The sequence below is a fragment of the Chrysochloris asiatica genome, unplaced genomic scaffold, assembly GCF_000296735.1.
Source record: "Chrysochloris asiatica unplaced genomic scaffold, ChrAsi1.0 scaffold00173, whole genome shotgun sequence".
Lineage (NCBI taxonomy): Eukaryota > Metazoa > Chordata > Mammalia > Afrosoricida > Chrysochloridae > Chrysochloris > Chrysochloris asiatica.
The window spans coordinates 4030336-4044041 of NW_006408691.1; the positions used below are offsets into that span (position 1 = coordinate 4030336).

The 13706-nt window shown below is 46.3% G+C and overlaps 1 protein-coding gene across 1 annotated transcript in view; it reads left to right on the forward strand.

Moving 5' to 3' along the window:
• CCDC27 (coiled-coil domain containing 27) overlaps nucleotides 1-13706 on the forward strand; it is a 47383-nt gene that overhangs the window by 32177 nt on the left and 1500 nt on the right. Inside the window, exons 5-10 of the mRNA XM_006871786.1 lie at nucleotides 5197-5376; nucleotides 6196-6432; nucleotides 6766-7150; nucleotides 7540-7670; nucleotides 10840-10917; nucleotides 11684-11896. Of these exons, the coding sequence (XP_006871848.1) occupies nucleotides 5197-5376; nucleotides 6196-6432; nucleotides 6766-7150; nucleotides 7540-7670; nucleotides 10840-10917; nucleotides 11684-11896 (1224 nt within the window). The remainder of the gene's footprint in view (nucleotides 1-5196; nucleotides 5377-6195; nucleotides 6433-6765; nucleotides 7151-7539; nucleotides 7671-10839; nucleotides 10918-11683; nucleotides 11897-13706) is intronic.

A 13706-nucleotide genomic window follows, 5' to 3' on the forward strand; every position in this document is an offset into this window, starting at 1 on the left:
AGCCAACTGATTTTTGACAAAACACCTAAATATATCACATGGGGAGATGATAGTCTCTTCAACAGATGGTGCTGGCAGAACTGGAAAACAATATGCAAAAGATTGAAATAAGACCTTCACCTCACACCTTATACAAAAACCAACTCAACATGATTAAAGACCATTTACTCACTATTAAATCATAAGAATCTTATTCCCATCTCTTTTCACCAGAACTGTCTAGACCAGATGAAAACTATTCAGTGGTGACTCTATCTTCCCCTGCATACTATTAAACTAAACTCATTCTTGAAAACTTGTAAGCCAGTCACTTTGTGTCTTTATCTAGAGGCTTATCAATTTTTAAAGTCTTTTTATGGAGTCAGCATTTGGCTTTGTGGATTTCCTCTACTCTCGATTTGTTTTCTATAGTGTTCTTTCTTTTAAGCTGGTTACCTTTTAATTCAAATGGTGAAAATGAGTAATGCAAAATTGTGGATAGTTGGGCAAATGGTGTGGGCTCACAAGTATTTATTTTATTTCTTGCATACTACCTCCACATTTATGATAAATTCACCATTTAAAACATCTTTGACTAAGCAATTCTGGGGAATAGCCTGAGGATATAATTAAACAAATTCATATAGATAAATGGTAGAGGGTGTTCATTGCAGGATTGCAATTAACCCAAGCAGCAGGTAGGGGATTTCCCAGCTCATGTATTTAAACTGTCCAGGGAAAGGACAGCATCTTGGTCATCTAGTGCTGTTGTAACAGAAATACTGCAAGCTTTGACAAACAAAAATGTATGCTCTCACAGATTGGGCGGTCAGAAGTCTAAATTCAGGGCACCAGGTCTACTAGAGGACTTTCTCTTCAGCTCTGGGGGAAGATCCTTGTCTCTTTGAGCTTAGGCTCTTTGAGTTTAGGCTTCATCTGGGTTGGCATGTCTCACTGCCACCTCTTCTTTCTTGGTGGTAGTCAGGGCCCTCCTTCTCTGCTTGTGTCTCTCTCTTTTCTCTCTTAAAAGAGATTGACTGAAGATACAACCTAATCCTGCATCCTGGCTCATTAACATTGTTGTTGTTGGGTGCCATCTGTAGTGACCCTATGCGCAACAGAACGAAACCCTGCCTGGTCCTGTACCAGTCTCACAATCACTGCTCCGTATGAGCCCATTGCTGCCACTACAGTGCCAGTCCATCTCACTGGGGGGGTCTTCCTCTTTTTCTCCAACTCTCCACTTTACCAAACATGATATTCTTCTCCAGGGACTTGTCCCTCCTAATAATATGTCTGAAGTATGAGAGACGAAGTCTGGCCATCATGGCTTCTAAGGAGCACTCTGGCTGTACTTCCAACACAGATCGATTTGTTCTTTTGGCAGTCCATGGTACTTTTAATATTCTCCTCCAACACCATACCTCAAATGCATCAATTCTATGGTCTTCCTTATTCACTGTCCAACTTTCACATGCATATGAGGTTATTGAAAATACCATGACGGGTCAGGTGTGCCTTAGTCTTCAAACTGATACCTTTGCTCTTCAACACTTTAAATCTTGTGCAGCAGATTTGTCTAATGCAATAAGTCATTTGATTTCTTGACTGTTGGTTCCATGAGTGTTGATGGTTGATCTGAGCAGAATGAAGTCTTGAACAACTTCAATCTTTTCTCCATTGATATGGATGTTATTTATTGGTCCAGTGGTGAGGATTTTTGTTTTCTTTTCATTGAGATGCAATCCATACCAAAAGCTGTGCTCTTTGATCTTCATCAGTAAGTATTTCAAGTCCTCTTCACTTTCAGCAAGCAAGGTTCTATCATCTGCATATCACAGGTTGTTAATCAACCTTCCTCCAATCCTGATTCCACCTTTTTCTTCATAGAACCCAGCTTCTCGGATTATTTGCTTAGCATATAGATTGAATAAGTATGGTGAAAGACTACAACCCTGGTGCACACATTTCCTAATTTTAAACCATTTGGTGTTCCCTTGTTCTGTTTAAACAACTGCCTCTTGGTCTACAGGTTCCTCATGAGCACAATTAAAAGTTCTGGAATACTCATTCTCCACAACGTTGTCCATAGCTTGTCATAATCCACACAGTCAAAAGCCTCTGTGCAGTCAATAAAAAACAGGTAAACATCTTTCTGGTATTCTCTACTTTCAGCTAAGTTGCATCTGATATCAGCAATGATATCCCTTATTCCACACCCTCTTCTGAATCCAGCTTGAACCTCTGGAATTTTTCTGTTAGTGTATGATTGCAGCAATTTTTGTATTACCTTTAGCAAAACTTTACTTACATGGGATATTAATGATATTGTCCAATAATTTCTTCATTTAGTTGGGTCACCTCTTTTTGGAATGGGCACAAATATGGGTCTCTTCCAATCAGTTGGCCAGATAGTTGTCTTCCAAATTTCTTGGCATAGATGAGTGAGTGCCTCCAGTGCCCTCTCACTTTGTTGAAAGATTTCTATTTGTATTCCATCAATTTCCGGTGCCATATTCTTTGCCAATTCCTTCAATGCACCTTGGACTTCTTCCTTTAGGATCATTTGACTCTTGACCATATTCTACTTCTAGAAATGGTTGAACATCGACCTTTTCCTTTTGATACAGTGTCTCTATGTATTCCTTCCATTTTCTTTTGATGCTTTCTGCATCATTCAATATTTTGCCCACGGAATCCTTCAATACCACAAGTTGAGGCTTGAAGTTTTTCTTCAGTTCCCTCAGCTTAAGAAATGCTGAGCGTGTTCTTCCCTTTTGGTTTTCTAACTCCAGGCCTTTGCACATTTCTTTAAATTTGACTTTGTCTTCTTGAGCTGGTCTTTGAAATTTTCTGTTCAGCTCTTATGCCTCCGTACTTCTTCCAGTTGCTTTAGCATTCCTACGCTGGAGAGCAAGTTTCAGAGTCTCTTTTAACATCCATTTTGGTCTTTTCATCCTTTCTTGTCATCTTAGTGAGCTTTTGCTTTATTCCTGTATGATGTTCTTGATGTCATCCCACAACTCTTCTGAGCTTCAGCCTTTAGTGTCTAATACATCAAATCTGTTTTTCATATGATCTCTAAATTCAGGTGGGATATGTTCAAGGTCATATTTTGGCTCTTGTAGAGTTGATTTCATTTTCTTAAGCTTCAGTCTGAATTTGCATATGAGCAATTGCTGGTCAGTTCCACAGTCTGCCCCTGGGCTTGTTTTGGCTGACGATATGTAACTTCTCCACCATCTCTTTCTACAGGTGTAGTCAGTTTGATTTCTGTGTATTCCATCTGGTGAAGTCCATACTCATCTTTAATGTTGTTTAAAAAATGTATTTGAAATGAAGAAGTTATTGGTCTTGCAAAATTCTATCAGGAGATCTCCAGCATCATTTCTATCACCAAGGCCATATTTCCTAACTACTGATCCTTTTTCTTTGTTTCTAACCTTTGCATTTCAATCACCAGTAGTTATCAATACATCTTGATTGCATATTTGATCAATTTCAGACTGAAGAATTCGGTAGAATTCTTAAATTTCATCATCACTGGCCTTAGTGGTTGGTGCATAAATTTGAACAATAGTAATATTAACTGGTCTTCCTTGTAGGTGTATGGATATTATCCTATCACAGACAGCGTTGTACTTCATGACTGATCTTGATACATTTGTCTTGACGATGAATGCTATGCCATTCCTCTTCAATTTTTCAGTCCCAGCATAGTAAGCCATTGTGAAATTCAAAGTGACTGTGAAATTCAAAATGGTCAATACCACTCCATTTCCGCTTACTAATGCCTAGGATGTCAATGGTTATGCGTTCGGTTTCCTTTTTGTTAACTTCCAATTTTCTTAGATTCATACTTTGTACATTCCATGTTCTGATTACTAATGGATGTTTATAGCTGTTTCTCTTCATTTTGAATTGTGCCCCATCAGCAAATGAAGGGCCTGAGGGCTTTACTCCATTCGCCTCATCACAATCAACTCTACTTTGAGGAAGCAGCTCTTCCCCAGTCGAGTTTTGAGTGCCTTCCAACTGAGGGGCTCATCTTCTGGCACTATATCTGATAATATTCTGGTGTTCTTTATCATGTTTCAGTATTCAATAACCTGGTGCTGACAGTGTCCCACTGCTATTCATAAGGTTTTCAGTGACTAAATATTTGGAAGTAGTTCCTCACTCTTTCTTCCTTGTCTGTCTTCGTCTGGAAGCTCATTGGGAACCTGTTCACCATGGGTGACTCTGCTGATATTTAAAATACCAGTGGCATAGCTTCAGAATCACAGCAATTCACAATCCACCACAGTATGACAAACTGACAGACAAATGGTGGAGATGGATACTGAGAACCTTGATTTCATTTCCCCCCCTAATATGTACCTTGTAAGGCTATAAATTTGGGTCTAGTTGCAGCTTTAACTGCACCAATATATTCTGATACATCTAAATGCTTACTATCATTCATTTCAAAATATTTTCTAACTTTCTTTGTGATTTCTTCTCTGACCCATGGGTTATACATGCGCCCATCATTCCATTTCTAAACATTTGAGAATTTTCTAGTTATCATTCCTTCCAGAATTTAGTAAGGGTTCACCTTCTTCCTGTCTTTATGATCCTCTTATGTATCTTTTGAAGTTTAGATCTGCTTCTGTTCATTGAGAACATCTTAAAATTTATCTTCACTTCTAAAGCATTAGGGGCAGTAAAGGTTGAGGGATAGAGAGTTCTGCTCCCTGGCAAGCCCCTTGTAAAGGGGTGTCTCTTGGTGGGTCATGCTAGTATGTGTGGGGCCAGGGAGAGGACTCATGTTCATTGGGTACATTGGAAGAGGCTGGCTGGGAGCCAGGCTGACCACAAGTATTCTGGAGGCGTAAGTTAAGCTCTCAGCTGCTAACCACAAAGTCAGTCATTCAAAGACCTGGTGATCTACTCCCACAAAAACTACAGGCTAGAAAATGCTAGGGGACAATTCTATTCTGCTCCATGGGCTCAGTAAGATGCTATATCAACTCAACAGCACCTCACAAAAACAACTTAGGCAAAGACACAGAGAGGACATGGCCACGGGGCATGGCTGCCATGAATGGCTGCTAGTGTGCATCTGAGTCCCAGACTTTGGGGTCTGCTCTCCCTGACCCGGGAGCTGCTGTCCAGGGATAAGAGAGAGGAGAGCCCGAGACTCTGTGGGTGTATGTGGACTGCTCTCCTCTGCAGGACAACTGCCTGTTCATGCTGTGTGAGGAGGTCCAGCGTCTGTCAGAGCTGGAGGTGCAGAGCCGGAAGAAAGATGAGGAGATCCTGGTGCTTCGGGAGGAGATGGAGGCCCTGAAGAAACAGCTCAAATCCCTGCTCAAAGGCAATGTCTGGGAAATGCCCGCGTCACCAGGTCTGCAGGTGAGCCAGTACCTGTCGAGCGGGGAGGGCACTGCTGCTAAACACCCACACCACTGGTGGCCCCCCAGGCATTGTGAATGCCACCAGGTGGAACTAGACCTGGTGTCAGGATTGTGACCACGAGACAGGAATTCCAAGGGAGCTGGAGACAAGGAGCTTTGAGCTGACACCTAGACATCTGAGGATTGTTCCAGCTCGGCTTCCTCTTTGCTTTTGAGCTGCTTACTAGAAGGATCTGGGCTCAGTTTTCTTAGCTGTAAAACAAAGCTCTGGGCTCCCCTCTGGGATTGCCTGAAGCTCTGGAATCCTGGGGGGAGGAGGGGCCCAGACCTGTCACAGCTGGCTGCTGGGTCTCGGGAAGCCGGGTTACTGAGTGGATAAATCCACAGGCTTGGATTCCTGTCCTGCTATCCTTCCCTCCCCTGACCTAGGCTCTCAGTGTCCTCATCTGAAATATGGACGGTGGGATAGCCTGCCCAGCGCTTGCTTGGGGAGGTGGGGGGAATGTTTGTTGTGGAGAAGACTTGTGTAGAAACAGCGTAGATCCCGGGTGAGCAGTTGCCCAATTTCTTCATGCAGAAGATACACCTCAGCTGATGTTGTGGGTGGATGTAAAGAAGTGGAAGATTTCAGCCCGGCATAGAGTCCCCGGGACAAGAGAGCTGCCCAGACACTGATGGTGGTAGCAGTGAGGGGACTCGAGAGGGCCACCATGTCTGGGACAGGACCCCTTGGTCCTTCCCTTGAGTATGCAAGTTACTGGAAATCACCCACCTGCAGGCCCTCCACCCCATCTGCTGCTCTCTGACCCCTTGGCAGGAGGATAACCAGCCCCCCTACCTTGATGTGGAACAGCTACTGCCCCCTGGTCAGGAGGACAGGTCGAGGCAGTCCATTGCCCTTGAGCAGCTTCAGGAAGGATTTGAAGCCCTGAGTGTCTGCATGGGCTCCCTGCAGGAACTGTCTGAGGCACCGGCCACACCTGAGCAGGTGAGCATCTTTCAGGGCATCTGCGGGGACAATGAGGAGGAGGAGCTGCTGCTATGCTGGAAGCAGGTGGGCAGGTGATGTGAAGTTCCTCCTGAGCTTCCCACAGGATGCTGACCCCAGTTGGACTGTCCCCCTCTTGTGTAGGCTCCCAGGCCCCTAAAAGGGAACAAGTGAGGCATGCCCAACTGAGGTGACAGGCCAGCTTCAACCTCATGATGGAGGAGTAGGAGGTTGAGTCACAGGTGTGTCTGGCTGGCATGGTACACAGTACCCAGAGGGTACCCCCATCTCTCTGGTTCCCCAAAGCAGCCTAAAGTGAAGTACCTTCCCAAGTCTCCCACCATCCAGGCCCCCTCCCAAGGGAACCTGAGCTCTGGCCAACATGGCCCCCTTCCGCAGATGCAGGAGGGCTACCTGGTGGAGGAGAAGGGCACAGACCTGGAAGGAGAAGGAGGAGACAAAGAGGAAGAGGACCAGGCGGGGGCCGAGGAGCAGGTAGAGGGGGCGGGTGCAGGCAAGAAGGAGGCTACGCAGGAGGCAGAGTATGAGGAACAGGAGGCTGGTGAGAAAGAGAAAGAAGAAAAAGACGAAGAAGAAGAGGTGGGGTTGGTGGAAGATTTGCTGGCTGAGGAGGGAGAAGAGGAGATACAGATAAGGAGGATGTATTCACTGGACGAGGCATTTGAGGATGAGTTGATGGCCAGGCTGGAGGAGTATGAACAGGTGGTCCAGGAGATTCAGAGTGACCTAGAGACCACCAGGAGCAGATATTTGCTGGCAACAGGTAGGACCCCCACTTCCAGGGTGAGCTGGGGAAGGGGATAGAGCAGACATGGGCAGGGAGCACCAAGCAACTGCTTGCTTTGCACCCAGGGAGGAACAGGGTCCCTGTCTGTGTTGTTATTAAGTGCCATCGAGCCAGTTCTGACTCATAGCAACCCTGTTTCCAAGGAACAGGGTTTCCAAGAAATGACTGGTGAGTTTGAACCGCCAACCTTTTGGCTCAAACCAACCTTGTCCAGGGCTATTTCCCACACTGCCACATTGTCTGGTGTGTAGGGGCACGGGACACCCCCAGGCTGACACAGTGATGCTGCCTTCGTACTTCTTGCTCTCTGTCATTCTGTATGTTTTCTCATCTCCTCTGCTATATCCTGCCCTTTGCTCTTCCAGGAGCAATGACATCTTTACAAAGACAAGTGGAGTTCCAAGAGTCCCAGCTGAAGAAGATCAACACGGAGAATGAGATGCTGAAGAAAGAGCTTCTAGAGCGGAAGCATCAGCTTCAGGCCATGTCCAACAAGGTGGCTAACCCTGAGGGACACCCACCATGCACTGGGCCTTGCCCGATAAACTGGCCAACACTAACTTTTCTAGTCTGTTGGCCAGGTAGCTGTCTTTCACATTTCTTGGCATAGATCAGTGTTTCCAGTGCTGCATCCATTTGTAGATACACTTTCATTGGTATTCTGTCAATTCCTGGAACCTTTTATTGTTGTTGTTGTTGTCAGGTGCCATCGAGTCGGAACCGACTCATAGCGACCCCATGCACAGCAGAACGAAACAATGCTCGATCCTGGGCCAACCTCACCACCGCTGCCACCCCCGAGTCCATCAATGATGCCACCTGGCCGATCCATCTCGTTGGAGGTCTTCCTCTTTTTCTCTGACCCTCCACCCTACCCAGCATGACATCCTTCTCCAACGATTGTTTCCTCCGGACTACATGTCCAAAGTAGGAGAGACGAAGCTTAGTCATCCTGGACTCCAAGGAGCACTCTGGCTGCACTTCTTCCAAAACAGATCTATTGGTTCTTTTGGCAGTCCATGGCACCCTCAGTATTCTCCTCCAACACCACAACTCAAAGGCATCAATTCTTCTACGATCCTCTTTATTCACTGTCCAGCTTTCGCATCCATATGAGGCTATTGAAAACACAATGGCCTGGGTCAGGCGCACCCTAGTCTTCAAGCTGACATCTCTGCTCTTCAACACTTTAAAAAGTTCCTGTGCAGCAGATTTGCCCAGTGCAATACGTCATCTAATCTCTTGACTGCTGCTTCCGCGAGTGTTGATAGTTGATCCAAGAAGAATGAAGTCCTTGACAACTTCAATCCTTAGTGGGAAATATATGCTTTTTTTCTTCTCTGACAAGTTTCCCCCTTACACAGGTGCTTGTTTTGGCAGGGTTTACTATCTTGTTTTTATTCCTTTATGTGCTTTCTCTAAACTCTCCTCTGGCAATTTTTGTCCATTGGACTTCCTGTTCTGGTCCAATGGTCCCCTTCTTTTCTTCTTCTCTGTTCCTTCCTATTTATCTCATCTTTTTGCTCTCCTTTCTAGAGGATTTCCTTAGCATTATCTATAACACTCCTATTAAGTTTTCATTTTGTCTAATGTTTCACATTTCCTCTCTTACAGCAGTTCTCTTCTCTTACATTGATGAGAACTGTCATTGCAGCTGGGGTTGGTTTTTTTTTTTGGCTAATTTCTGCACCATTTCTATTCCTTACATGTTTCTTCAAGTTTATTTTTGGTTTCTATCACTTGTGCTGGAGTGCTGGTGTGGTGCTGTGGGCTAATGCGCCGGGCTGCAGGGCCGGTTTGAACTGCTCGGTCAGTGGTTCAAGCTCACCAGCCACTCCTCGGAAACCCTGTACAGGGTTGTTGAGTTGGAACCAACTTGACTGCACTTGGCGCAACAACAACAAAAACATCAGTCTTGCTAGAGCTTTGCTCCCATGTCAGAGCTAAGCACATGAGTGGTGAAGACTGACAACAGTGTATTCATGGCAGGGGGATGTACTTGGGCGTTACCATGGGACCCTCTGATGGCAATATCTCTAAGTCTTTCCTCTGGGTTTGGTCAGAGTCCCCTGAAAACTGGGAAAGCTGAAGAATATGTTGTCTGGAAGGCGAAGGCACAGCTGCTGGTTTTCTGGGAAGAAACTGAGAGTCCACCATCAGCCTCAGTCTCCAGACACATGGAGTAGTGTGTCTCTACCAGAAACCCTCTGCTCTATCTTGAACCCCAAGCCTTCTAAGACAGGGAGGGAAGTGCCAGATGCCCAGGAACTTGAATTAAAGGCCAGCCTGGGACTCTTAATTGTTTCTGAAACAAGAGTCCACTAATCCCACCCCCCAACCCCCGCCCTGTTTTAGCAGGAAAACCCAGCGCTTCTGATTTTGGTGACTTTATTGTTAGTTGCCATCAAGTCAGATCCCGTATGCAACAGAATGTGAAATGTTGCCCTGTCCTGTGCCACCTTCACAATTGTTGGTATGTTGGAATTCAGTGTTGTGACCACTATTTTGGGTGGTCTTCCAACCTAGGGGGCTCATCTCGCAGCACTATATCAGATAGAGTTCTGTTGTCATCTGTAGCGTTTCTATCGGCGACTTTTTTGGAGAAGATCTCCAGGCCTTTCTTCCTAGTCTACCTGAGTCTGGAAACTCCACCGAAACCTGTCCCTTAGGGGTGACCCTGCTGGTATTTGAAATACTGATGAGCCTAGCTTCCTGCAACATGCAAACCACCACAGCAGGACATACTGACTTCTGGCTGCTGGCTGAGATATTCAGGAACTCTGAAGTGTGAACTAGGTGGGCTCTTGTTGTTGTGAAGTGCCATCGAGTCAGTTCCAACCTATAGCAACCCTGTCTAGGGTTTCCGAGGAGCAGCTGGTGAGCTTGAACTGCTGACCTTCAGTTTGAACGGCTCGGCAGTCTGATGCATTAGCCCACAGTGCCACACCAGAACTCCAGGTGGGCTCTTATCCCTCCCTAATGCCAGCTCAGGGAGTATGGTGGCTCTGTAGGATACGCAAGGTCAGTGGTTCGAGTCTACCAGCCACTCCATGGAAAAAAGTTGAGGCTTTCTACTCCCACAAGATTTACAGCCTCAGAAACCCTATGCAGGGTCTCTATGAGTCGGAACTGCCTAAAAGACACTTAACAACAACAACAACAACAATGCCAGCTCAGGATCCTTCTCTTGAATCTGCTATGCTTCCCAACTCCCATAATGTCTTTAATATTTTCTTCTTTTCTTTTCTTCTCCCCATCCATTATAGAAACCCCACTGCATTCATTTGATCGGGGCTTGGGGAGAGAGGCGGTAGTATTCTTGCCTCCCCTGGGGAGACCTGGGTTGGGTTTCATTCCTGGCCAACATAGCTCATGGGCAGCCACCATTATCTGTCCGTGGAAATTTGTGGGTTGCTATGATGCTAAGCTGGTTACAGCAGAGCTTTCAGACTAAAATGGACTAGAAAAATGACCTGGTGGTCTACTTCGGAAAACCTATGAATCACAAAAGTCTAATTCCATTGTGCACAAGGTTGCCATGAGTTGGGGGGCCAACTAGAGGGCAGCTAACACAACAAAGGGAAGAAGAAACATTAGATATGAGTGTTCAGCCTGCCTGCTTTGCATGGAAGCCCTCTGAGCCAACTTTGCTGCCTACCTTCCAGTTCTCCAACCTCCGAGAAGGCAGAAAACATGAAGAAATGATGGGACTCATTGAGAAGGACAATTTTCTCCTCCGACAGGTGAGCACCGGGTGCTGTTAACCTGTCCCCAGGGCTCTGTTCTGGTGTCTTTCTGGTCCCTGGAAATGGGGCAGGATAGAGCTGGGACTTTCAGCTAAGCCATTTTGCAGGCAGTGCCCTTATTTCAAGGAGCTCTGGTAGCGTAGTGGTTACGAATCGGGCTGCGAACCTTAAGGTCAGCAGTTCAAAGCTACCAGCTGTTCTGTGGGAGAAAGATGTGGCTTTCTGCTCCCGTAAAGATTTACAGCCTCGGAAACCCTGTATAGGGTCGCTGTGAGTCAGAACCGACAACTCCATGGCATATAACCACCACCGCCCCTTATTTCAAAGGAGCCTTGGTGGCTCAGTGGGCTAAGTGCTGAGCTGCTAACAGAAAGGTGGGTGGTTTGAACCCACCAGCTGCTCTGTGGGAGAAAGATGTGGCAATCTGCTTCTAAAAAGATTTACAGCCTTGGAGACCCTTTGGGGAAGGTCTACTCTGTTCTGTACTGTTGCTATGGGTCGGCAGGATAAGCATTGGACTGGTAACCACAAGGTCAGCAGTTCAAACCTACCAGCTGTTCCATGGAGAACAAGGAGGCTTTCTGCTCTCATAAAGATTTATGGCCTCAGACAGCCTACACAGGGTTGCTGTGAGTTGGAATTCATTTGATGGCAGTGGGTTTTTTCAGGCAGTTCCCTACTTGATGAGTCTTGAGACAGCCCACCCCCACGCTGGCTCACATACAATGTCCCTCCTCCTCTGTCCTCTCTGGCTCTTCCCCAGCAAGTGATGGAGCTGGAGAGAGGGCTAAAATCACGTGACCAAATCATCTCGGAGTACGACACCAAGGTGCAGCAGCTGCAGGACCAGGTGAACTTGGACCAGAACCACCTGCAGAGATGGGAGCAGCTACAGGAGGTCCTGCAGAGCAAGGCCAAGCTGACCCAGCAGGCGGAGGAGCAGGCCCGGGTGGCCCTGGAGAGCACCCAGTCCAGGGTACGCCCAGCTTCCCCCTCTGAGGGCTCCGTCCAGCAGCTGGTGGCGCAAACACCAGGCCCTTGCCCACTGCTGACCGAGGTAGAGCATGCATGCTGAGAGGGCAGGGGCTCTGGCTAGCCCCCTTGTCCACCAGCATCTAGCTTGGAGATGATGCTTGAGAAATGTTGGTAGAAGGGGGAGTGAGTGTGTAGAGGTGAATGAGAACTTGGTGGTAGTAACAGGAAGGGCTCTGGATGGGATCACCCTGTTTATGGAGGAAAGGAGATATAGTTTGGGCTATGAAGAGACGAGGATTTGGACAGCTGGCCAGGAAGGAGAAGGGCGCCCAGGTAGGATGAATAGAATAATAATGCCTATTTGTCATTTGTGGAGTTCCTGAGTGGTGCAAGCAATTAATGTGCTTAGCTACTAAGCGAAAGGTTGGAGGTTCGAGTCTACCCAGAGACACTTCAGAAGAACGGCCTGGTGATATACTTCCCCAAAATCAATCACTGAAAGTCTCTGACACACATGGCATCAATGTGAGTCTGAACCTGGCAGCTGTCATTTATAGACCACGGTTCTAAGCCCTTCATTAAAATTAAACCCATTTAACCCTTTCAACAGCGATTGAAATCAATGCTGTTATAATTGTCAATTCACAGGTAGGGAAACCAAAACAATGGATGATCCATAAGCCATTTAAGACCCCAGGCCTGCAAGAGGAGATGCTGGGATTTGAACCTGGCAAGGTCCACTCTTAGCGATCATGTTACATGTAGTGGTAAGGAGGTGGCTGGGGTAGATGCATCCTATTTAGGAGAGACTACGTGGCAAAAAGGAATATTAAAGAGAGCCCAACCTTGACTAACAGTCTGAAATTCAGCAAATGTAAAGACCGTATTCATGTTGTTAGGTGCTGTCAAGTGGATAAGAACTCATATCGACCTTATGTGCAGGGTATTATGGTCAAGGGATCTAATTGATGGGTGTAAGATGTTTGGACATAGGTCCAAGCTCAATGCTTGCCACCGGTGCCATTTTTTAATAGATTCTCATCTGCCAGGACCCACTTAAGATTACAGGGGACCTGGTTAAATGTTCCTGTATTCAGTCTGTATTCAGTCAGGATGGAAAGTAGGGCATCACATGGGCCCTTGGAGCTGAATGCTAAGTATCAGAAGCAAGTGCGTTCCTAAGCCTCCCACACACAGTTTCTCCAGGTGGCTGGACCCTTCTTTTTTGTTTCTGATTTTGAATCATTCACAGGTTTTTTCAGTTTTTCAATTAAAAAACAAACAAACAAGTAGTAGTGGTAGACAGCCTTCAGGTTTGGTTAGGAGGCCACCATGACCTAGGCTGTGATCCGGTTGCTTTTAGCAATCAAGCAGACTGCACTGATTCATCTGTTTGACCTCCAGTTTCTACTTTTGAAAGTCATGAAAAACCAGATACCATGGAGTGAATTCTGACTCATGGTGACCTCATGTGTGTCACAGTAGAGCTGTGCACCATAAACTTTTCAATGGCTGATTTTTCAGAAGCAGGTTGTCACGTCTTTCTTCTGAACCACCTTGGGGGTGGATGTCTTAGGTTATCTAGTGCTGGTAGCATCGTGGGTTACTCATTGGGCAGCTAACTGCAAGGTCAGCAATTCGAATCCACCATCTGCTCCACAGGAGAAAGATGAGGCCTTCTGCTCCCATAGAGATTTACAGCCTTGAAAATCCTACACAGGGTTGCTGTGAATCGAGACTAACCTGATCCTCTTTCTCTCTCTCTCTCTCTCTCTCTCTCTCTCTCTCTCTCTCTCTCTCTCTCTCTCTCT